We start from the raw sequence: 24,413 nt of genomic DNA on the forward strand, positions 1-24,413 counted from the left end.
AAAATGAACAGATTTTATCAAATATTTTAGCCTCATTTCAAAGGTGAAAAACAGAATCTGAACAAATTATTTCAATCTTTAATCTTTATGGTGAAAAATATGAACCTAAAGTCAATAATTTGTCTTTAACTTGATTTGTTGACTCTCCTCTGATCTGTTGAATCTTTGATCAGATTCATTTTAATTATTAAATAAGTTTAAGTTCATAATTTCTCGTTCTTCCATGAATAATTCACAAAATAATTTGACGAATTCTCTGACGTTTTTAAAGGGTTTTTATTACTGGAGTGAATACAGACCTTTTAAATCTTTTTGTATAATCAGACTGTAGCAATTCTTTAGAAAGCGTTTAACAATTTTTATCTTCTCATAAGAAAGTCAAGCTGCTGAAAAGTCCAAATGCAGACCTGCACGTCTGACGTCCTTCGTTCCCAATCCGCTCAAATCTGATCCATCTGCGCTGCTGAGGAAAACAAACATGGCTGACAAGACCGGCCCCATGTCTGGGGACAGAGCGCCCCCTGGCGGCGGCCGAGCCAACAGCAACAGCCTCCGGTTCCAGCAGTAATATCTTTTATGGCTTAACAAAAACAACAAAAAGAGGAACACACACACAAAACAATCTTACACGACTTTTTTTCTTCCAACTCTTTGTGCCATTTTATAATCACGGGAAATTAAAACAAATAAAATTCTGTTACAGTTTAATATTTGTCCATAATGTTTCACAAACACTCCTATCTATATGAACACTTATAGGAACACGAAGAGAAACAAAAGGCGTTCTGCAAAAACCTCCAGTTTTCAGCCAGAAACGGATGAATTTACGCTGCTTGGAACAACTTTCTACGTTTTTGCAGTGCACAGAGAAAATACTTTGCCTGTCTAAACAAAAGGCAAGAAAAGTGAAATTAGCAACACACAACACAAGAACTGGTTCTAGAACACGATACTGGAGTCTCCTAAAGACGGAACAAATCTTTACCGTTTTCTTTTTACAGTACGACAGACGCTCCAAACCCAAAACTACGACACAGTTAAAGTGAACCGAGCTCAACAGGAAGAGCCGTTTTTACTGCCTCATGCACCGACCCGTATCGTCCAAACCGCCCGCGCGGCGCGGCGCGGCGCAGCACCGCTCCCATTTTACTGGATTTATATATATATTCTGAAAACTAAATGGGAATTGTTGGATTCGTTTTGTGCTGCACTGTCTGAGTAAAAAGATCTTAGAAAGAAAAAGCTACATTACAGTTAAACACCAGAGGTGACGAGAAAATAAGGAATAAAACTATAGAGTAAACATACAAACATGATGCAAAAACCAAGTTCCCGGCCTTTACACTTCTACTTCTTCTTCTTGTGATTTTCTTCATTTTCTCTCTCCAACAGAAAACAGAAAGCAGAGGGACGAGCAGAGCGAGCGGCCAGTCCTCTAACTGGTTTCCAGTTTGGCCATTTCCTGGACGTAGATGCCGATGCTCTCGCTGTCGAACAGAACGAAGTAGACCGTCTTGATGGTGGAAGACATGGTGGCCACGAAGTAGCTGGAGATGGCCTTGAGGATCAGCTGGGCCGCCGTCTGCTTGGGGAAACCGTTCCTGCAGAAAAATCACAACATCAAAACTGCAGAGGACATATTACAAACAAAATGAACATTAATAAAACTCAGACTGCAAATAAACACAAACTAATCAACAGGCTCTGGGTTCCTACCGTCCGCTGCCGATGGAGGGGAAGGCCACAGACTTGAGTTTCTTCTCGTCTGCCAGCGCCAGGCAGTTCTTCACCGTCTTCTCCAGCATCTCCTCGCATTTCTCGGAGCCCCAGCCTGGACTGTTGCAGTGGATCACGTACTTGGCGGGCAGACCGAATCCACCGGTCAGAAGGGCTGAGAGGAGAACCAGACACAGGAAGTTACATCTGCAGCGAAACGCCGAAACTGTTTGACTCGAATTGTTGGTTCACAGTTCAAACTGGAGATCAAGACGCCAAAGTAAAAGATTATTTAAGGGGAACTGATGTGCTAAATTCAGACTTTGCAAGTTTTTGTTTTTCTGTTTGGGTTTGAACTGTTTCTAAAAAACAGACTAAATAAATAAAATATAGTAAAAAATCATTCAACTGTTTTTTGGCAGCAACTTCATGTTTTGTTGGAAAACGAGCCGATTCAGAAACCTCCAAACGTTCCAGTCGCAATCGGCAGACGCCACGCTGTTACCTAGCAACGCCAGCCCGTTGCCTAACAACCCCAACTGATCTCCACCGTTTGGTCAGCTGGTTTTCTCGCTGTACAATGGCTGCTGGAAAAGACATGAGTTTTACTGTTAACTTGCTGCATTCTGGTTGGTTTTGCAGGACGCTCCACTAATGCTCTGCAAAGGTGTACAGTTGTATAATTTAGCATTTGTTTGCAGCCGTTTTCTTGTGCGAGTAAAGGATGAGTTGGGGGCGTGGCCAGCAGCAGCTGGTTTGGATTTAAAGTGACAGAGACCCTGAAACAGTTCAAATGATTTGGTGTAAAATATGTGATGAACAGGTTTTGTTTAGGCCAGAGACCGATGCTAACCTGCTACAGGAATCTCCGCTAAGGGTTTTAGTGTAACTTTTAGTGTAGATGACCTGGGACCTATAAGCTCTGTCAAGAAAATCCAAGCTCATCCCACTTCCCCATGCTGGAGATTTTAGTTTAACAGTAATAATAAATAAAGTTATCTTTAAAATGAATCACTCAAGTGATATCAAGGCCCAACATTAGACTTAAGTGTCAATAAAATAAATCTAGTTGTGTGTGTTGTTTTTGTCTCATGCAAACTTTGCTTTAATTCTACTTTTTTCTATCTAATCATAAGAAATCATAGTCAGTCAGAGAGATTCATGAAACAGGAAAAGCAGGTTTCCTGGAAAAAGAGGAAGTTTCCAGCCTGCAGATTTATAAAAATAGCTGAGACTATTCCTTAGTTTAAAGCATGAACGTTTTAAAGAATGAAATCTAAACATTATTAATAATTGGATAAGATTCAAAGTAAAATACTTATATTAATATTGATTTACTTGTAATAATACTTACACATACATTTGTGGGAACACTTACAAGAAAAACAAGTAACTGTAACTTTGGTATAAAATAATTAGAATCATGGATTATTCTTGGTTTCTTTTCAGAAAACATCTGTAATAACTCACATTAAGATTATAATAAGTATAATTAATAAGTTATGGTTATAAAATCATAAATGAATGCTAAATCAGAGAAGCTAAAGAAAATAAATGTGATATAAATGTGATTTTGACATTAAACTTGAAATGGTGTAAAAAGGTGTAACTGCAATTAAACATCACTGATATGTTGGAGGTAGATGGTAGGTGAAAGGTTGTGCAGGCAAGGGACACAGGAGAACTAACAAGAGAACAGAGATGATCAGCGCCTTATTTAGAAACAGATTGAACAACGTAAACGTTTCAGGCAATGGACACAGGAGGTTGAGCAACCCTGAGACATTAGCTCAGACATCAGGACATAATGTCTGTAAGACAGTGACGGATATGAGATCATCTGTCTAAGCAGACAGCCAATGAAACCCTATATAAGGTGGGTGCAAAAGAGGAACCGTTCGTTGGATCCTCCGGGCAGCTTCGAGCCAAGATCGAGATGGACAAAGAACTCTGCAGCTGAAGAAGAGCCGGGGCCACGGAGCCGAAGACTGTCCTGCACATGGAGACCAACCCGTCTGGCCCACAATCTGTGGCTTCGAATCGCACTTCTCTCATCGGCTGGGTTCAGACCCCAAAGACAAAGATGAAGACAAAGACAAGGAAGAAGAACTGGTGCCTTTTTTCCTGCCAGCACCAAGTCCTGTGTGACCTCAGCATCCATGCGGAGAAGAAGTTCATCGGACCTACAGAGATCCTGGCCTTCGTCGATCAACTTCCTCCTCCTGCTGCAGCACCTTCTTCATCATCAAGCCAGGTCTGGGGTTCGAAACGCCAAACTCCGTCCGTCTCTCTCAAAGGTTCCCTTTTTTAGTACTCAGTATCAGCAGTAGGGAAAGATAGACTAGATGATTGATTTTACTTATTTGATTATTTCTGCTACTGAATTAAGCTGTACTGACCCTTGCAAAAATGCCTTACTAATAAAATATTTAGCATAAAGAAAATCTAAAGATGTTGTGGACATTCAGTTAATGAGTCACCTTAAAGTTCTTTGATGGTTGTAAAATAGCTGTGATGTTTGATTCTGGAGAGGAAAAAGTGGAAAATGTTTTTAGGTTGCTGGTAGCCCAAATGTAAAACATCATCCTTGGGACTCGCCCGAGTCACTAAAACCTACCTGGTTCAATAACAAATGCAAGTTGTAAAATAGAGAACGAGCGACCGTTAACAGGTGTGCTCTGTGAAACTAGTTGGCTGTAGGCTGCTCAGTCTGGCTAATTCACAGGGGGAAGAAGGGTGGGACACCTGGATGTAGGCCGTCAGATAACCAGGCGAATCGTTTCTCGAAACCAGCTTAAACAGAGTTTACTTCAGTTCTGGACAGGGTAAATCCCAGCAGATTTAGGAAACTCAACGGACCCGTTAGACGGAGAGCTGGTAGCACATCTCCCCTCTCAGAAGAGGAAGTACGAGAGTGAGAGAGTAGAGAAAGGAGGAGGGGGGGGAGGTTACGCAACAACAGCTCCTACAGATAAATAGAATATCACTATTATTATTATTATTATTATTATTTTGAACGGACATGTTTGTTAAAAACTTTTTTAAATGTTTGCAGAAACTTTCTCACATCTGTAACGATTCAGCTCCGTTTTTGTTCATCAGCTTGAAAAGCTTCATTATCTCATCCAGTTTGGAGACGTAAGACACTAAATGACAACTTTTCTTTGGAATGAAAATAAGTGGGAAATCTGCAGCAGCTTAAGCTGGTTGGCCCAAAGCGTTACAGTCTGCTCTCCAGGATCTGAGGATGAGGAGTGAAGGCCTCCATCAGTCCAGCAGCTGCAAAACGTGAAGCTCAGCCAGAGCCGGACACTCTGCAGTGAGAGGCTTCAGTCGGAGTTCATTAGGCAGCAGAACGCGTGTGAGGATCTGCAGGCAGCGCCGAGCCGCAGCTCATTTCCAGATGGTCAAAACCCAGAGAAGATGGAGACGCTTCACCCAGCAGCAGGTCTGAGTGTGTGGTCCACCGAGCCGCAGCCATTCTCCTTCTGTCACTTTAACAGCTTCGCTTCGCTCTGCTCAAAGAAAACACATTTCCTCTAAAACCTGCCAGAGTGTAAAAGTCACTTCAGAGTTCTGTCACTTTACTGTTCCTAAGAGAAAACACAAATTATTCTGCACACGTTTTCCTCAAACATTTTACAATATTAAAGTATAAAAACATTTTATAGAGCCGCAGAATCTTATTGTTTATATCCAGAAATCTCCAGCATGCGAACAACGCTGGACTGAAAAGATGATTCTTTTCCTTTCCATCCACAACATTTCAGTCTCAGTAGAACCGTTAAATCAACCTGCAGACCAAACTGTTAGTAAATCAGTCACTGAGCCACAACCGGAAAAATAAGGCAGAAGAACAATAGAAGAGCTAAAAACCACTAGCATTCCACTTTTTTCTCACACTCTGTCGGCTATGCTACACACAGACTTGTTGCCATAGCAACTGACAACCACATCACTTTATGTTTCAGGAAAAACACTCAAACATTTAAACACAGAGAGAGAGCAGAACGTTCAGTCTGATCCAGTTTTATGTTTTCAGGCTCCATGTTTATTTTGTGATTATTAATAATGATCGCTGTGGCAGACTAGCTACCGCTGCTAGTAGCTAAGCTAACAGATTGGTGGTAGATTAGCTAATTTAAACACCTTCTCTTCTGATGATCTGTCAGGGTTGGTGTTTATTTTTTAGCTGAACTGAGATGCACAGAATTCTGCAGCACATCTAAATGTTAGTTATCATAGTCAAGCTAGCATAGCTGACCTACTTCCCTCCCTCATTATTTTTTAAATCAAAACTTTTTCCTAACCTTATCTAATTGTTGTATTATTGACAATATACAGTATATATAGCAAAGCATTCCATCTGTATTATTTAGTATATCAGCCGTACTTTTAAGATTTAGTGCTTTATGTTGACAACTTGACAGCTAAAACCAAAGCTAGCTGTTGTTAGCAGCAGCGTTTTGCCCTCCAACAGGAAGCTGGGATCTTGCATGCATGACGCCCTAAAACGGCTCCTTCTGGTCTCTGAAGCAGACGTTGGACTGAAGCCAGTCCTCATTAAGAGGTCCGTTACTGCCTCGCCAAAAGGAACCAGAAAAGGAGCCTAATCCTCCTATCAAAGGGAAGACTATAAACTTTTTGGCAGCTTTTCCCTCCCGTACATCAGCATGGGGAGAAGCAGAGAGCCAGGACTGCTGGAGCCATGAGGAGAGGCGGCGTAGCAGCAGAAATCCCATCATTAGCGTCTCCGGCGGCTGATTTCAGCGAGGTAACGAGGTGAAACCATCTGCCAGGATCAGACAAACTGTTGGACCTACAGCCGACATCTCTGGAGAGAAACACGGCCTCGCTCCAACAAAGTCCAGAGGGATTCACTGGATCAGCCTCACAAAGGCCGAAGGTTCTCCAGAACTTAACGGAGCGGCTAAATACGCAACAGGGAAGCTGAAAATAACTTGAAATAATCCAGTTTCCATAATTAAGAATCCCAGGAAATGTCTGAGCTGATCAATTATTCTGAACATCCAGGCGAAGTTCATGATCGTTTCTCAGCACATCTGTGGCTGAGCAGAGGTCAAGAGGTCACACTGGGGTTGGACTGGGATTCTGGGCTGAACTGGTGGAACTGGGACTGGATCAGCCGGCCCTGATGATCCGCAGAAGGGATGATTAAAACAAAAAACACTTTTACAATATTTTCTGTTATTTGTTATTTCTTTTCAAAGGAAAAAAAAGGTTAAAACCAGAAATCAAATCTGATTTGAAAAATATCAGATTTTATTTTTCAGCCCTGTTCAGACATGAATCCAAACCAGTTTCAGATCCAAACCAGTTTCAGATCCAATCCGGTTTCAGATCCAATCCGGTTTCAGATCCAAACCGGTTTCAGATTCATGGGTTTAATTCGTTCTGGTCCTTTAACATTAAGAAAGAAAAAAAGCCAATAAACTACTAATTTTATTTTTAAAGGTAAAACAACAAACAGCTGATTAATTTATTTCTATCTGGGAAAAGAAAAGCTGAACTAAAGTTTACAGTCTGTTAGAGTCAGAAACAGAAAAAATTAATACATTTCCACCAAAAATAAGATTTAAAAAATCACAAATTTCCGAGTTTTTTCTAGTAAATTTCTGAGATTATTTTTTTCAAGCTGATCTTTTTTCTTTTTTTTATAGAACATTTGAGATCAAATTCTTAAATTCAGAAATTGCTTTCAGAATTCTTCTATTTTTTTCAGATTTATTTTTCTAGCTAATTTTTGACTTTTCAAACAGAAATGTCATTGTTTTGGTTTGTTTGTTTTTTTTCAGAGATTTTCTGAGATTAATGTCAAAGTTTCAGGTCTTTTGGTGAAAATGAACGTTCATGTTTTGAATGAACTCGCTGCAGTACCTCCAGCCACCTCCAGGGGGCCGTTCTTCTTCTTCAGCTCCTGCAGCGCCTCGGTGAAATCCTTCCCTCCTTTCTTCTCCAGAGCAGAGCCTGCAGGCCGAGAGCAGAGAATAAATCCTGGATAAAAACACGGACGGCAGGAAGCGAGGTGGAGGGTCAAAGGTCATGCAGACAGACAGGCGGGCAGGACGACACGAGGGAGGCAGAAACTCAGCAGCGTCACTTTAACAAAGAGCAAAGATTTAAGTTAAAGTCCAGAAGGTTCAGTTAGGGAATAAAAGCCCAGTTTTATTTTTTAACTGAGTTGATTCAGATTTACTGAAACTCAAACTAAAATGTTTTAACTTTTTCATCACAAACTCCAGGAAAAGCTTTGGGGATTTTATGTAATCAACAAAAATCTACATAAAATTGTGCAGTATTAATTTTTGTTTTTGCAAAAAATAAATTCTCACAGTCTGCTCTGCTTTGTTTTACACCCCTTTACTCTGATACGTATAAATAAAATGCAGCTGCTTTCAGCTTGTTAGAGAATCGAAATCAAACTGTTGATTATGATTTTAATCTTTCCTTCCTGACGTTTGTTTCCAGTCGATCCTGAATGAGTGAAGCAGGCGAGAGGCTGACAGTTTCTCAAAGCGTATTATCCATCAGAACGGTCCAGTCAAAGCCCCGATGTTAACCCAATCAGAATGAGACAAGCATTTCTGTGTCACAGAAGAAAGGTGGCGACCTGAAGACTAATTCCTGCCACACTTTTTAGAAAAACCTTCACAAATGAAGTTTTATTTTTCTCCCAGTTTGCAGTGATTCTGTTGGTCTGTCAGGAAAATCCACTGAAGTTTCAACGTCACAAACTGAATAAAACCCAAGAATGTGAATATTTTGTTGCAAGACATTCAACAATTCAGTTGAAATATTAAAAGCGGTTTGATTTTATTTTTGTAATAAAATGTAGTTAGAAAAAATCTCTTTAAATTCAGCGACTGGAAACAAAACGATGGAGACGCTCTGAATCTTCAGAGAAACTAAAACTGCCTATTGGCAGCCTGGTTAGAGAGGTCAAAGGTCACATGAGGTGAGACAGCTCAGGACGTCGATGCTGCAGTCATGGGGGACAAGACAAGCTGCAGCAGCAGCAGCAGCTGCAGCAACATGATGATGATGATCAAATAAAACCTGAATTTCAGGAACCTCAGAGTTATTTATTGTTTTGACTCATTTAAAGAAATTATAGATAAAACCTGCAGGAAACGTTGAGGTTTTATTAGAGCAGCTTAAGGAAGCGTCCAGAGTTGGATCAGAATAAATAATAAACACAAATAAAAACTGCAACAATAATCCTGTAGAAATGGGGGCGCCATTTTTATTTTATCTTTGTTTAACCAGGTGAGTTATGAAGAACAAATGCCTATCTACACAATGACCTGAGTTGCTAGGTAACAGGTGGCGGAGCTCTGCTGGGGTTGCTAGGCAACGGGCAGCAGTTGTGCTTGGTGATTTTCTGGAGGTTTTTGAAAAAGCTCATTTTCCAGATAAAACATGAATTTACTGACAAAAAACAGCTGAATGTTTTTAAGTGTTTGTCCTGTTTTTAGAAGCAGCAGAAAATGTACAAAATGTGATCAGAATAACTGATAGATTAATAACTGGGCTCCTCCATGGGCTGCCACCTTATCGTGGTGGAGGGGTTTGAGTGTCCCAATGATCCTAGGAGCTATGCTGTCTGGGGCTTCATGCCCCTGGTAGGGTCACCCAAGGCAGACAGGTCCTAGGTGAGGGACCAGACAAAGTGCAGCCCGAAGACCCCAATGATGAAAGAAAACCTTGGACTTGGTGTTCCCTCGCCCGGACGCGGGTCACCGGGGCCCCACTCTGGAGCCAGGCCTGGAGGGGGGGCACGATGGCGAGCGTCTGGTGGCCGGGCTTTTACCCATGGAGCCCGGCCGGGCTCAGCCCGAAGAGGAAACATGGGCCCCCCCTCCCATGGGCCCACCACCCGTGGGAGGGGCCAAAGGGGTCGGGTGCACTGTGTGATGGGTGGCGGCCAAGGGAGGGGACCCTGGCGGTCCGATCCTCGGTTGCAGAAACTGGCTCTTGGGACGTGGAATGTCACCTCTCTGGTGGGGAAGGAGCCGGAGCTAGTGCGTGAGGTTGAGAGGTTCCGGCTAGAAATAGTCGGTCTCACCTCGACGCATGGCTCTGGTTCTGGAACCAGTCTCCTTGAGAGGGGCTGGACATACTTCCACTCTGGAGTTGCCCAGGGAGAGAGACGTCGGGCAGGAGTGGGCATACTTGTTGCTCCCCATCTCGGCGCCTGTACGTTGGGGTTTACCCCGGTGAACGAGAGGGTAGCATCCCTCCGCCTACGGGTGGGGGGACGGGTTCTGACTGTCGTTTGTGCTTACGGGCCGAACGACAGTTCAGATTACCCACCCTTTTTGGAGTCCTTAGAGGGGGTACTGGAGAGTGCTCCTCCTGGGGACTCCCTTGTTCTGCTGGGGGACTTCAACGCTCACGTGGGCAACGACAGTGAGACCTGGAGGGGCGTGGTTGGGAGGAACGGCCCACCCGACCTGAACTCGAGCGGTGTTCTGTTGCTGGACTTCTGTGCTCGCCATGGATTGTCCATAACGAACACCATGTTCAAGCATAAGGGTGTCCATATGTGCACTTGGCACCAGGACACCCTAGGCCGCAGTTCGATGATCGACTTTGTCATCGTTTCATCGGATCTGCGGCCATATGTCTTGGACACTCGGGTGAAGAGAGGTGCGGAGCTGTCCACTGACCACTACCTGGTGGTGAGTTGGCTCCGGTGGTGGGGGCGAAAGCCGGTCAGACCTGGCAGGCCCAAACGTGTTGTGAGGGTCTGCTGGGAACGTCTGGCGGAATCCCCTGTGAGACGGAGCTTTAACTCCCATCTCCAGCAAAACTTCGAACACGTCCCGGGGGAGGTGGGGGACATGGAGTCTGAGTGGACCGTGTTCCGTGCCTCCATTGTCGAGGCGGCCGATCGGAGCTGTGGCCGCAAGGTTGTCGGTGCCTGTCGCGGCGGCAACTCTCGAACCCGTTGGTGGACACCTTCGGTGAGGGATGCCGTCAGGCTGAAGGAGTCCTATCGGGCCTTTTTGGCCTGTGGGACTCCGGAAGCAGCTGATGGGTACCGGCGGGCGAAGCGGCATGCGGCTCGGGTGGTTGCTGAGGCAAAAACTCGGGCGTGGGAGGAGTTTGGAGAGGCCATGGAGAAAGACTTCCGCACGGCTTCGAGGCGATTCTGGTCCACCATCCGGCGTCTCGGGGGGGAAGCGGTGCAGCACCAACACTGTTTATAGTGGGGATGGTGTGCTGCTGACCTCTACTCGGGACGTTGTGGGCCGGTGGGCAGAGTACTTCGAAGACCTCCTCAATCCCACCAACATGCCTTCCACTGAGGAAGCGGAGCCTGGGGACTCTGGGTTGGGCTCTCCAATCTCTGGGGGCGAGGTCGCCGAGGTGGTTAAAAAGCTCCTCGGTGGCAAGGCCCCGGGGGTGGATGAGATCCGCCCGGAGTTCCTTAAGGCTCTGGATGTTGTAGGGTTGTGTTGGTTGACGCGACTCTGCAATATCGCATGGACATCGGGGGCAGTTCCCCTGGATTGGCAGACTGGGGTGGTGGTCCCCCTGTTCAAAAAGGGGGACCGGAGGGTGTGCTCCAATTATAGAGGGGTCACACTCTTAAGCCTCCCTGGCAAGGTCTATTCAGGGGTCCTGGAGAGGAGGGTCCGTCGGATAGTCGAACCTCGGATTCAGGAAGAGCAGTGTGGTTTTCGTCCTGGTCGTGGAACACTGGACCAGCTCTACACCCTCAGCAGGGTCCTGGAGGGTGCATGGGAGTTCGCCCAACCAGTCTACATGTGTTTTGTGGACTTGGAGAAGGCGTTCGACCGTGTCCCTCGGGGAGCCCTGTGGGGGGTTCTCCGGGAGTATGGGGTACCGGGCCCTTTGATACGGGCTGTCAGGTCCCTGTATGACCGGTGTCAGAGTCTGGTCCGCATTGCCGGCAGTAAGTCGGGCTCGTTTCCGGTGAGAGTTGGACTCCGCCAGGGCTGCCCTTTGTCACCGATTCTGTTCATCACTTTCATGGACAGAATTTCTAGGCGCAGCCAAGGTGTTGAGAGGATCCGATTTGGTGGCCTTAGGATCTCATCTCTGCTTTTCGCAGACGATGTGGTCCTTTTGGCTTCATCAGATCGTGATCTGCAGCTCTCGCTGGATCGGTTCGCAGCCGAGTGTGAAGCGGCCGGGATGAGGATGAGTGCCTCCAAATCCGAGGCCATGGTCTTGAGCCGGAAAAGGGTAGAGTGCCTTCTCCGGATCAGGGGGGGTGTCCTGCCCCAAGTGGAGGAGTTTAAGTATCTCGGGATCTTGTTCACGAATGGGGGAAGAAGGGAGCGGGAGATCGACAGGCGGATTGGCGCAGCGTCTGCTGTCAAGCGGGCGCTGTACCGGTCCGTCGTGGTGAAGAGAGAGCTGAGCCAAAAAGCGAAGCTCTCGATTTACCGGTCGATCTACGTTCCCACCCTCATCTATGGTCATGAGCTTTGGGTCATGACCGAAAGAACGAGATCGCGGATACAAGCGGCCGAAATGGGTTTTCTCCGTAGGGTGGCTGGGCTCTCCCTTAGAGATAGGGTGAGAAGCTCAGTCATCCGGGAGGGACTCAGAGTAGAGCCGCTGCTCCTTCACATCGAGAGGAGCCAGTTGAGGTGGCTTGGGCATCTGGTCAGGATGCCTCCTGGACGCCTCCCTGGTGAGGTGTTCCGGGCACGTCCCACCGGGAGGAGGCCCCGGGGAAGACCCAGGACACGCTGGAGAGACTATGTCTCTCGGCTGGCCTGGGAACGCCTCGGGATTCCCCCGGAGGAGCTGGAAGAAGTGGCTGGGGAGAGGGAAGTCTGGGCCTCCCTTCTGAAGCTGCTACCCCCGCGACCCGACCTCGGATAAGCGGAAGAAGATGGATGGATGGATGGATGGATTAATAACTGCTGGCAGGCCTAAAATATAATCATTAATAATAAACTTAGATTCAGAACATAAAAGTTACAAGTTTTTTCCAGATCCGGTAAAAATGCAGCTCCAGTGAAAACTGAAGGCTCAAAGCTGCTGCAGCTGCTGGTGCTGCAGCTGCTGGTGCTGCAGCTGCTGGTGCTGCAGCTGCTGGTGCTGCAGCTGCTGGTGCTGCAGCTGCTGGTCCACTGGCTGCAGCAGCAAGCGTCCGCATGAGCAGCAGCAGCTGACAGTCGGTTTCCTTTACCTACTTCACCACCTGAGTACAGAGTCGAGTTGGTCGGGTGAACGACTGCGTCGCTCTCCACCGCGGAAATGTCGGCTTGGACAACTTGCAACTACAAACGACAACGGTGACAGACAACAGGCAACAACATGGAGGTAAGAACACAGTGAGCAACCGGCAACGGGATGAGTAGAGTGATGAGAGGAGGACAGATGGACAGGTGAGCGCTCCTGATTGGCTGAGAAGAGACAGGTTAGAGACGAAACAGGAAGCAGGAGCCACAGCTGGATCAGAGGAAACAGGAAGTTGATGATCAAAACACCAAATAGGATCTTTATGTTTGAGTTTTAATTAGGAAAATCCAGTTTTCTGTCCAACTGTGAATCCTGGATTTAACGATCGCGCTCCAGGTGAGAGGTCCGTCAATCAGGCTGCAGCCAATTACTATTAACTGGATTTTATTCTGAAAAACGGCATTTTAAGGAGCTGAGAGCGACGCAGCAGCTCAGACTGACAGGACCAGCATCTGGACCGGACCGGACCGGACCGCAGCTCAGCCGGACGCAGACCGACGGCACCACGGAAATCCTTGAAGGTGGAAAAGCAGCTTCTGATATTTCTGGAGATTTTCCTCCAATAAAACCAGATTAATAATCTGATCAATTTCTCAGCTTCTGTTTTACAGACAATTATTTTATATCAATATGTTTATTTTTTCACATTTCATGTGAAAAATTAACAAAATATATTCAGATTGACTCTGATCAAAGAGAAAAGAATAACAGTAGAAAAAATAATTATACAAGAATATAAATAAAAAACTTAAATTAGCTAAATATAGAGAAAACGGATGGATGGATGATGGATGGATGGATGGATGGATGGATGGAAGGAAGGATGGATGGATGGATGGATGGATGGATGGATGGAAGGATGGGTGGATGGATGGATGGATGGATGGATGGATGGATGGATGGATGGATGGATGGATGGATGGAAGGATGGATGGATGATGGATGGATGGATGGATGGATGGATGGATGGATGGATGGATGGAAGGATGGATGGATGATGGATGGATGGATGGATGGATGGATGGATGGATGGATGGAAGGATGGATGGATGGATGGATGGATGGAAGGATGGGTGGATGGATGGATGGAAGGATGGATGGATGATGGATGGATGGATGGATGGATGGATGGATGGATGGATGGATGGATGATGGATGGATGGATGGATGGATGGATGGATGGATGGATGGATGGATGGATGGATGGATGGAAGGATGGATGGATGGATGGATGGATGGATGGATGGATGGAAGGATGGATGGATGATGGATGGATGGATGGATGGATGGATGGATGGATGGATGGAAGGATGGATGGATGATGGATGGATGGATGGATGGATGGAAGGATGGATGGATGGATGGATGATGGATGGATGGATGGATGGATGGATGGATGGAAGGATGGATGGATGATGGATGGATGGATGGATGATGGATGGATGATGGATGGATGGATGGATGGATGGATGGATGGATGATGGATGGATGGATGGATGGATGGATGGATGGAAGGATGGATGGATGATGGATGGATGGATGGATGGATGGATGGATGGAAGGATGGATGGATGATGGATGGATGGATGGATGGATGGATGGATGGATGATGGATGGATGGATGGATGGATGGATGGATGGATGGATGGATGGATGGATGATGGATGGATGGATGGATGGATGGATGGATGGATGGAAGGATGGATGGATGATGGATGGATGGATGGATGGATGGATGGATGGATGGAAGGATGGATGGATGGATGATGGATGGATGGATGGATGGATGGATGGATGGATGGATGATGGATGGATGATGGATGGATGATGGATGGTCATATTTTTCTAAAATTGTAAAATGTTAAATTCAAACTTTAAACTCAGATTTTCCTTTGATGCTCCAATTAAATCAATTGATGAACGTTATCTTTAGACAGAGGACGCTCGTGATTGGACTAGGCCGATCTGCTGAGCTGCTGCTCGTGATTGGACTAGGCCGATCTGCTGGACGTTCAAGGATCTCCGTCTGACATCGCCCGGTGGGGGGGGGTCTCACCTAGGTCATCTTTCAGCTCAAGGTCGGCGTTGGTGGGGTTGATGACCCCGTCCACGTCAAAGCCAGCCAAGTTACTGACCTCGCTGTGGATGAGGTTGAGCTGTGGAGGCGCATGCACAGGAGGAAGAGGAGCAGAACGATGAAGAGGCAGAGCGTTAGCGCCAGACGCACTCTGCAGATCACAGGAATACCTTGAAGCTCTGGAGCCAGCCCAAACCCATCACTGATCAATAACCTTCATCGATAATACCAAGCATGAACCAGCTGAGATTAGGACGGAAACGATTGATCCGATTATTCAAATAGTCGTCAACTAATTCAGTAATCGACCAGCGATTTTTACTGAAATATTAACGCAGAAATCTGGAGCAAAACCAGATCAATTTAGCTTTAAGTTGAAACTTTAACATTTTCACCAAAAACTGTCAGGTTTTTAGATTCACAGGGTTCAAATTCAAAATCTCACATTCAACTCGTTTCTCTGTGTAACGATTTATTGATCAATAATAATCATCAGATCAGCTCTATACTGTAATAAACAGTTTGTCCATTTTTTAACTACAAATAATCAAACATTAAAAACTAAAGAATAAACAATTATTCACTTCTACACAATAAAATGTGTATTATTATCATTTTAAAAAGAATACAATTATTTATTTGCATTTTTAATACATTTCTAATATTAAATGTTCAAATAAAAATCTGCAGAATGTGCCAACGTTTCCTGATTAATCATCAAAATAATAATTTTTTAATAATTGCTGCTGACTTCATCAGTTTGTTTTGAACTGAGAGCCGTAACATAAATGATCCAACTGCTCAGATTAGGTCCCTAAATTAGGATTAATCCACATTTCCCTGATTCTCATCTTTCATTTTCATCATCATAAATTATCTGACTGCTAACTGTTAGCTTAGCATATATGAAACTAAAACTATGCGCATTAAATTAAACCCCAAACGTTTTACCAAAACAAATCCTGATGCATGATGGGACATAAAGCATTTAACTCAAATATGTATGTTAAGTTAATGTTCTGTGTGAATTCAATTTTACACGTTCAAAGGTTTCTTTCAGATGAAAATCTGCTTTAAATTAATACCATGCTGGCATTTTCATCGTTTTTTAATGGGACCAAAATCTCAAGGTATTCCTCAAAGATTTCCAACCTTAACACCAAATCAGCGCCGATCAGCGAAGACATTAAAGGTTTTATGTCACCAACAAAACATCAAAATGAAACGACTGATTATAGGAAGGAAAATCACCTGCAAGAGACAGAAACCAACAGGACAGAGGAAGACTCAACGTTTCCTAAATTAACTGGTTTTATTTAGAAAACTGTGTAATAATTTATGTCAGAGCAAATTAGCAAAGAGGATAAATAATAAATAAAGTTATTCTGATCAACCAGAAATAATCTCTGAACTTCCCTTTAGCAACAAAACAACACATGAATTAATGATGAGTTTTTAACAACTCTTTATATCAACATTTGTAAAAAATATCAAGAAAAATGCAAAAATATGAACAACTCCTCATGGTGAAGTCATTCATTGATGCTGTGTATGTGTTTAGGTTTCTGACCTTTTGACCCAGGAAGAGACTCTTGGTGGAGAGAACGGTGAAGCTGTCGGCCAGAGATCCCTCCGTTGTGCTGTCTGCCGACGCCGACTTGCTCACCTCGCCTCTCTGCAACAATATGAACAATATTTAATGTTCATATTGTTAATGAACAATATGTTTAGTTTGATTTTTAACAAACTATCTACAAAAAACCAAGTTAAATTCAAGATCAAAGCTAATTTCTGCAAAAGTATTTCAGATAAAATGAGTGATAAAATTGACTGACCTAATTCAACAGAGGTCCAGCCAAGTGGTGCCACCAGTGGCATAATGAGTAAAATGGAGATGACCCGAGTGCAGTGACTGGAGCTGCGTTTCCGATTCAAATATGCTCAAAACATTTAGTCAATATTCTTCTAGTGTAAAAAAAACTATTTATTAATTTGTGTGTTTCCATTAAATAAGAAACTAAATTAAAATCATGTGAATAAGTTTGTTCATGTGATAAATCAGTAAAAAAAACAAGCAGCGCCATCATCCTCCTACCACTTCCTGTCTTCTTCTTCGTGGTTTCTGCCAGTAGTAACTTCCTGTTGATCATGTGACTCATGATGCGACAAAAGTGTTTCTGTTGCCGTTTTGCTAAATACACCAACATTGATTCAACCAAAAAATAAAAACCATCTCAGGCCAACGCAAAAACTTCTTAACCAGAAATTGGAGCTTTCAGAAATCGGTGCGTTTCTGTTCCACAGTCCTGCGGCCAACGGGACGCAGTGGCTGAAAACCCAGCCGGCTTCAGGCTCACCTTGGTTTTCCCTCCAGCCTTTTTCCCACCCAGTTTCTTCGCTGCAGTCTTCTTCACCGTCTTGGGTTTCTTCTCCGGCGCCGGCGACACCGGCGTCTCCAGCTTCCCCTTGGCGCCTCGCTTCTTAGCCAGCAGCTCCGGGTGGATGTTGGGCAAAACGCCGCCTGCTGCGATGGTCACGCCTTTCAGCAACTGCCACAGAACGACAAACTCTACGGTTTCAGCCGCGCTGGTGCTGAGAGGAGGAGCCCAAACCGTCCGGCGCAGGTCCAGCTGCAGCTCACCTGGTTGAGCTCCTCGTCGTTGGCGATGGCCAGCAGGATGTGCCGCGGCGTCACTCGGCCCTTTTTGTTGTCTCTCGCTGCATTGCCAGCCAGCTCCAAGATCTCAGCTAAATACAGAAACATACATTTTCAGCAGAACTGAAATGATTAACCGTCATCAATCGATTGTTAAAATAATCGTCAACTAATTTAGTAATCGATTAATTGTTAACTAGAGTGCACAAACTAAAATAAGACTGTAACACATTGAGAACAGTGATTAAAACTGCTCTCAATGCAGTGAATGCAGTTTTCTGGCCGATCACCGATCTTTAAAAAGCCTGATCTGCTGATTCTGATTCTGGCTGATACCAGTTTGTTTTGTCTGAAATGTCGCTAAATATAGCAAGAAAGTTGCTGAGTTGGTAACGGCAGGACGACTATTGATGGCCGCAAAGGTTTGGACATGAGCTGATGTCAGCGGCTGATTTTAGATAAGATCCGCTTCACATATAAGTATCGATTGAAAATTAAGGCAGTCGCCCGGCCGATAAATCGGTGCACCCCTAGTTTCCATGCTTTCCTGTTCAGCAGTGCAGCTCACCGGTCAGGTACTCGAGGACGGCGGCCAGGTAGACCGGCGCTCCCACGCCGATGCGATATTTCGGCAGCCCCCTCTTGATGTAGCGCAGCATGCGCCCCACAGGGAAGATGACGCCGGCCTTGGTGGACCGGGACGTCTTGGTCGTCTTTTTCTTTCCTCCTCGGCTCGACATGGCGCTCAGAGTGCCGCCGGCGTTGGGCTCTGCAGAGGAAAACGAGGCAAAACGAGAAACGTGTTACACACAGAGGAGCATCAAACTCAACTGAGAGGAGGAAAGTATTTGGTGAAAAGTTTGATCAAGTGCTGAGTAACTGATCAAATTATCAATCATTTAATATTTAAAAATTACATCATCAGATGGACCAAAATATAAACTTCAGTGGAAATTTGGGTATTTTAAGGACAAAAATCACAATAATTCATATAGGTAAAAAATAACCAAATATTTTTCCAAATCAGTTTCTTTCAATAAAAAACTGTAAGTAAATGTTAAACTTTAACAGAAGCTGCAGGTTTGAGTCTGTTTCTGGTTAAAACATGTTTGATTTTCATTCAGTCGGAAGAAAATCCAGAAATTTAACTCAAGTAAAATTAAAAAGTACAGCGTAGTACAAATGCTGCTAACTAGACTTTACCCTAGTAAATGTAACGAGTTGCTGCCCAGCTCTGGTTACTCAGCAGGTTTCACACTTAATTGATCCTCGCTGGTGATTGGTCGATTGGAAACTAAAATACCATGTTTTTTTTCTGATCAGTGAACGCACCACACCCAATCCTTTAGGTTTCACTGGTCAGTGTGGGAGTTGTTACTGACTGAACACTCTGCTTTTTCAGTATCAATTAAATGTTTCATAAATAAACTCAGAGGAAACACAAAACGCTTCTAGAAGACAGTTTTCTATGAAGACGTGTGGGCTGCTGCTTTTAAACTGATATTTAAGATAAACCTGCTCTGAAAAAGTTGTTCTGGTTTGTTCCCTTGAAGAAACCCAGTGATGCTAACCATGCTAAATGCTAACATAAGATGCTAAGATGTTTGTGTTTGTTTTTAATGAATCTGTCTGGCTGAAGAGCTGTGTAGCGGCGGCGGCTCCACACCGTTTGGTTCCCATATAAACACATTGCAGTAAATCTGAGCCGTTTCCTCTCAACATTAATCTTTGTCTTCATACGGTGCAATTTTTCTCTTCCAGGTGTGTAAAGAGAAAATAAAGTAAATCTTATTAATTGTCTAGTAAGTGAGAAAAGGAGATACTCTGTCATTTATTAATTAATGTGTTAAAATTTTGTGACACAGAGAAAGTTTCTGTAAATGATTCAATGGTAGGTAGGACTTTATTTTTTAATATGACAAAAGTAGTAAGAAACTATTTTGTTGATTTTAGTTCTGGAGGAAAAACAGTTTTCACCTAAAATAACTCTAAATTCAACGATCGGAAACTGGTAACAAAATCTGGTATCAGTTGCAAATTTCATATTTACGACATTTATGGGACAAATTATTGATCTTTCTCCTCAACTTTTACCTTGTCCTGTTAACTAAATCTAATCTTGGCCGATGTTTAATGTGTTCTACTGATTTATTTGTGGATTATTGAGCTAAACCTTTTACAGAAACATAAATTTTATGCTGAGACATTTTGCTGTGGGGGTTGAATCATGTTGATTAAAAACAACATGAAACTGAGTAAAGAGAGACGATGTGTTTCCACCTGGGATCATCAGATCTGTTAGCAAACCCAAAGTGACAGGAGGCCAATCTGCTGCCAGCTGATTCCCCAACATACACAAAAGGCTTTCTGTTAATATCAGAAACATCATGCTAAAAAGAAACCTAAATGTCGCCCTCACTGTGCAGGAAGATGTCAATCACCATCAGCTCCCTGTGCAAAGATGTTTTATTCATGACAGATGGAATTATGGAGCCCGGAATGCTCGTTCATTAAAGAATAATTTAATGCATTTTAAATTAGGAACAAACTTCATCAAAGTTTAGCGCGTTTATTATGTCATGAAATGCGTAATAACTAAATGTTTCTGCACCAGATGTAGACTCCAATTATCTCGTCTGTCACTGGGAATCAATTACCGCCACCATAGGCCACGCTTCTTCTTCTTCTTTATTTTTTATTGTATTTTTTTATTCTGCTCTGAATCAAACACGGTTAGCGTAACGGAGGTCAGTTCCAGCGGAGATATAAAAATATGCTGGTTGAGGCATTTCTTCCTGCGGCCAGGTGTAGGTGGGTTTCTCTCCCCGCTCACATCCATTTCCGTATGTCAACAACCAGCCCGGCGGCTCCGAAGAGGCGTTTTAAAGCCCCGACTCGGCGTCGGCGCCGCAGCTCATCGCATAACCGCCGCTGTCAGCCGATGAAAGCGGCGTTTTCCCCGCTACAGGTCGGCGGAGAGCCGCGGCGGCTGCCCCGCTCCTCCTTCCCTCCCCTTCCTGCCTGTCAGCTCCGGCAGCCCGGGCTCCGCGCTCGGCCTCCATGGCAGCGAGGGGGAAGGAAAAAACATGGCAGCTCAACGGCTCCGCTCGGTGCGCAGATTCCCGCTCATCCGACGACAGGAGACGATGAAAGACACGAAGCGAGGCGACACGGAGGGTTACTTACAAAGCAAGGTACGGGGTCAAAACAAATCCGCTCCCAGTTCTCCCAGTTCTCCCGGTAACCAGCCTGGGCAGTGTCCCCCACCGACTCCCACAATCCACAGCGAGCCGGAATATCGGAGGCAGCCAGCGCTGCCCGCGGAGCGACCGGAGCTGCGAAAGCTCAACGTTTAACCCTTTAAACCTTTACTTTGAAACAAAACACACGGAAACACACCAGCGTCATGTTACCAAACTCTACATTTCGGGTCTGAGTGGTAAAGTTTCTCCCTCACTCCGCTGCTTATCAGGGCAATGAAATGCAATCATCGTGACGGAGTAACGATTCATCTGTTAAAACAAAAACAAGTCAAAACCTGATGACCTTTGGAAGAGCTGATATCTCAACACACTGCACTAGTCACTGGTTCTCTGGACCTAAGGGGGAATTTCCAAGTTCAGACCCAGAAAAATCCAACAGAACCAGGTCAGGACAGCGGTCCAACTGACGGTCATGACTCCATCCACAAAGGAAGTAAACCTCAAAGGGTCAGTGCTCAGGAAAATGGCTCCACAGACTGGAAAGTTGAGTGGAAGGAAGGAAGGAAGAAGCAACAGGGACTCCCACCAAAGCTAAGACAGTTCAAAGGTCAGTGTGGACTGAGCCTGGAGCCGTCATGGTTAAATGGCCCCTGAACCCTGAGAAACACCTGAACTCAGGAGAAAACGCTTCCTTCTGCTGTTAAGCTTTATGGAAATATAGATTTCATTTCCTGCAGGAATTTCCCCTGATAGGTGATTTCAATCTCATTCAACTTTCGCTGTTCAAAGTCAAAAGTCAGAGCAACGTTTTCTGTCCCTAAGTGGTTCATAAAGAAAACTTCAGATGCTTTAATGCGGCTGCCAGTGGACAGTTTCTGATACTGAATAAAATTAATAAAATAATTAGGATGTTTATCTTTTAGAGCTTTTAGGACTCATTATGGCAGACTGTGTTGGCATCAATATTTGAAAAAATTTGTCTTAAAGCGACACAAAAATGTTTCTAAACCATTTTTTAGCAGCTATGCTAATATTGGTATTGAGATCATAACAGCCCTAACTTTGTAGCATGCTATCTGGTCTTTAGCCACAACACGCCTGCAGCTGAGCTCTGATCTCTAATGTTGCACTTTCCTTTGACCAAAATCAATGATTTCTGTATTTTATTTTCTGCATTAAATTGGGATATATTATAGAAACGTCCCGCTATTTAATAATAGTAAAGAAGCAACATACAGCTCATTTGTTGACTAATTAGAATCAGGAAAAGGTTTAATTATTTTTAAATGTTACACTTATCTGTAAAAGTAATTACTAAATGCATATTTTGTTTCTGATCAGATCTGTAATTATCTAAATATATCCTAAAGAATGTAATTTCAAAAGACATAATAAAATCTTAAAATAAGAAAAAACAGCAAGTCTTCCTCAGCATTCTGGTGTAGTGACACCAGATGTCCACCAGGGGTCTCACCATGTTTAACTCCCATCAACTACACACCGCACAAAATGCAATTTTAAAATAAAACTACTATAAACTAACGTGGTTGGTCCATCAGTTCACAACATGGTTGCTATAGCAACTATTGGGAAATACACATGCAGCTAAAATTATTCAACCCCAACTAGGTTTGCTGAAAACATCCAACTTGACAAAAAAATTACAAAAAGGAAAGAAAGAACAGCATATATAGTTAAATAAAATGAACTGAACAAGATTTTTACCAAAACATTGAACCCCTGAACAGAATATATTTCTTGTTTATCTCCACCAGTCATCCGACCTGAAGATCTGCTGGGACTGAAAGTTTCAGCATTCAGATTCCTCTGTAATGTCAGAAATTATCACTCAGATCTGATTACAACCAAAAGATGTTCTGCTTGCTACTGAAACACACAAACTACTGTAGTTTATATATTTTGCAGTTAAACCTAACGAGGTGAATAATTGTAGGTGTAGCTGTGAACCTGATGGTCAGAGGAAGGTTTCAGGAAAAGGCCTGATGTTTGTTTTGAACATGTTCAAGAAGTACATACATTTATTGAAATATCAGCAGAATTATGTGCAGGACCAACAAACCAGCTGCGTTTCCATTTCTAGCTAATACGTTCAGTTAATGTAAAAAACCAACAGTTTCCATTAATTAACAATTAAATCAAAATCACACATGAATATGCTTGCTCACACGATAAGGCATTAAAAATCAGGGTTAGGGTAAGTAGGGTAAGTAGGGTAAGTAAGATGTAAACAGTTCCATGAAATATATTTATGATTCAGCAACTAGCGCTCATTATCTATCAGCCAATCAGAGTTGGCCACAAGCCCCGCCTACTTGGGAGTGGCTATGCAGCGTTTTCAGGAAAGTGTAGTCGGCCATTTTATAGAAAAGTTATAAATTATAGAGTTATGGTGGAGCTAGCTACATAAGGAAAAAAAAACATCCTGCTTCCACTTCCTGTTGTCTTCTTCTGCGTTTCTGCCAGTAGTAACATCCAGATAGTGAAAATGTGACTCATAAATCTATTTCCATACATCTGAAAAATCCTCACACAAAAACTTTTTATCAAAAAACTTGAGTTTTTTTTTTAATTGGCGTCTTTTCATTAAGCAAATTTATTTTTGTAATTTCAATTTTGACAATTTAAGGTTCATAAAACGCAGCCAGTGAGACGGTGGTGAGGTGTACGGTAGGAATGACACGAGTGGGATTACTTCAGAATTCAACTTTAATCTGGAGTCAAAGCTGACTGATGACCTCAGATGATAGTTTGACCTGCAGAGTGAGGAAGAGAAACTAAAGAAATGAAAATATAAGAAACAGAAATATTATAGACAGTATAAATCGGTTTTGGGCCAGGTGACCAGGTGTGTTTTGGCTCATTGTCTTGCTGGAGGAAATATTCTATTATCTGATAATAATATTCTATTATCTGACCAGAGGAGTGAAGGTAAACGGTTAAAGTATCAGTCAGTGATTTTGTTCTAACACGTTGTTCTTTCATCGTTTAGGGGCCACATGTGCAGCACATGAGTAATAAAAGTTTTCACAAATGATCTGACTGCTGGAATTTTAAATCTAACCTGTGAAAATGAATTCTGTTGTGAAGAGTTAAGCTCAGCTCTCTGCAGGCGTGTTTAAAGATGTTTTTGAAATTGTTTTCAAAAACAATTTCCAGACTTGTTATGTTAGCAATTAAAGAGAGAACATTGATGATGACTGATAATAGAGTCACGTGTGTTTGCAGCACGTTTAGGGAGCGGCAGCTGATAGTTAAGACACAACAGCAACATGAACGCCTCACGTCTCTGACTCGCTGCACGCTAAATGCTAGAAATACTGAAGTCAGCAGCTGGGGCCTCACAGAAACACATCTAGTCACAACATTTTATAGACAAAGACCAAAAAATGTTGAAGGAAAATAAAAATGATTCTGAAAGACTTTATTAACTGAATGGTTTAATAAGTTATTTCATTTTATTATCTTTAATAATAAAAGATAATAAAATGCAACA

The 24,413-nt window shown here is 43.5% G+C and overlaps 1 protein-coding gene across 6 annotated transcripts; it reads right to left on the minus strand.

Moving 5' to 3' along the window:
* Window positions 1-257: 257 nt before the first annotated feature.
* Window positions 258-22,185, minus strand: macroh2a1 (macroH2A.1 histone). 6 transcript variants are annotated; one of them, XM_028031234.1, is made up of 9 exons: window positions 21,243-22,185; window positions 18,265-18,465; window positions 17,682-17,788; window positions 17,398-17,589; window positions 16,611-16,715; window positions 15,020-15,119; window positions 7,615-7,704; window positions 1,717-1,891; window positions 258-1,601 (listed from the first exon to the last, which is right to left on the minus strand). In XM_028031234.1, exons 2-9 carry the CDS (start codon window positions 18,434-18,436, stop codon window positions 1,436-1,438), a joined length of 1,107 nt encoding a protein of 368 aa, XP_027887035.1. In that variant the 5' UTR covers window positions 18,437-18,465; window positions 21,243-22,185; the 3' UTR covers window positions 258-1,435. The 6 variants fall into 6 exon arrangements, with proteins under 6 accessions (XP_027887035.1, XP_027887036.1, XP_027887037.1 ...); XM_028031235.1 differs by having other exon boundaries at window positions 21,235-22,185; XM_028031236.1 differs by lacking the exon at window positions 21,243-22,185 and adding an exon at window positions 21,096-21,203.
* Between the last annotated feature and the right edge of the window lie 2,228 nt (window positions 22,186-24,413).

Source organism: Xiphophorus couchianus, chromosome 11 (genome assembly GCF_001444195.1).
Source record: "Xiphophorus couchianus chromosome 11, X_couchianus-1.0, whole genome shotgun sequence".
NCBI lineage: Eukaryota > Metazoa > Chordata > Actinopteri > Cyprinodontiformes > Poeciliidae > Xiphophorus > Xiphophorus couchianus.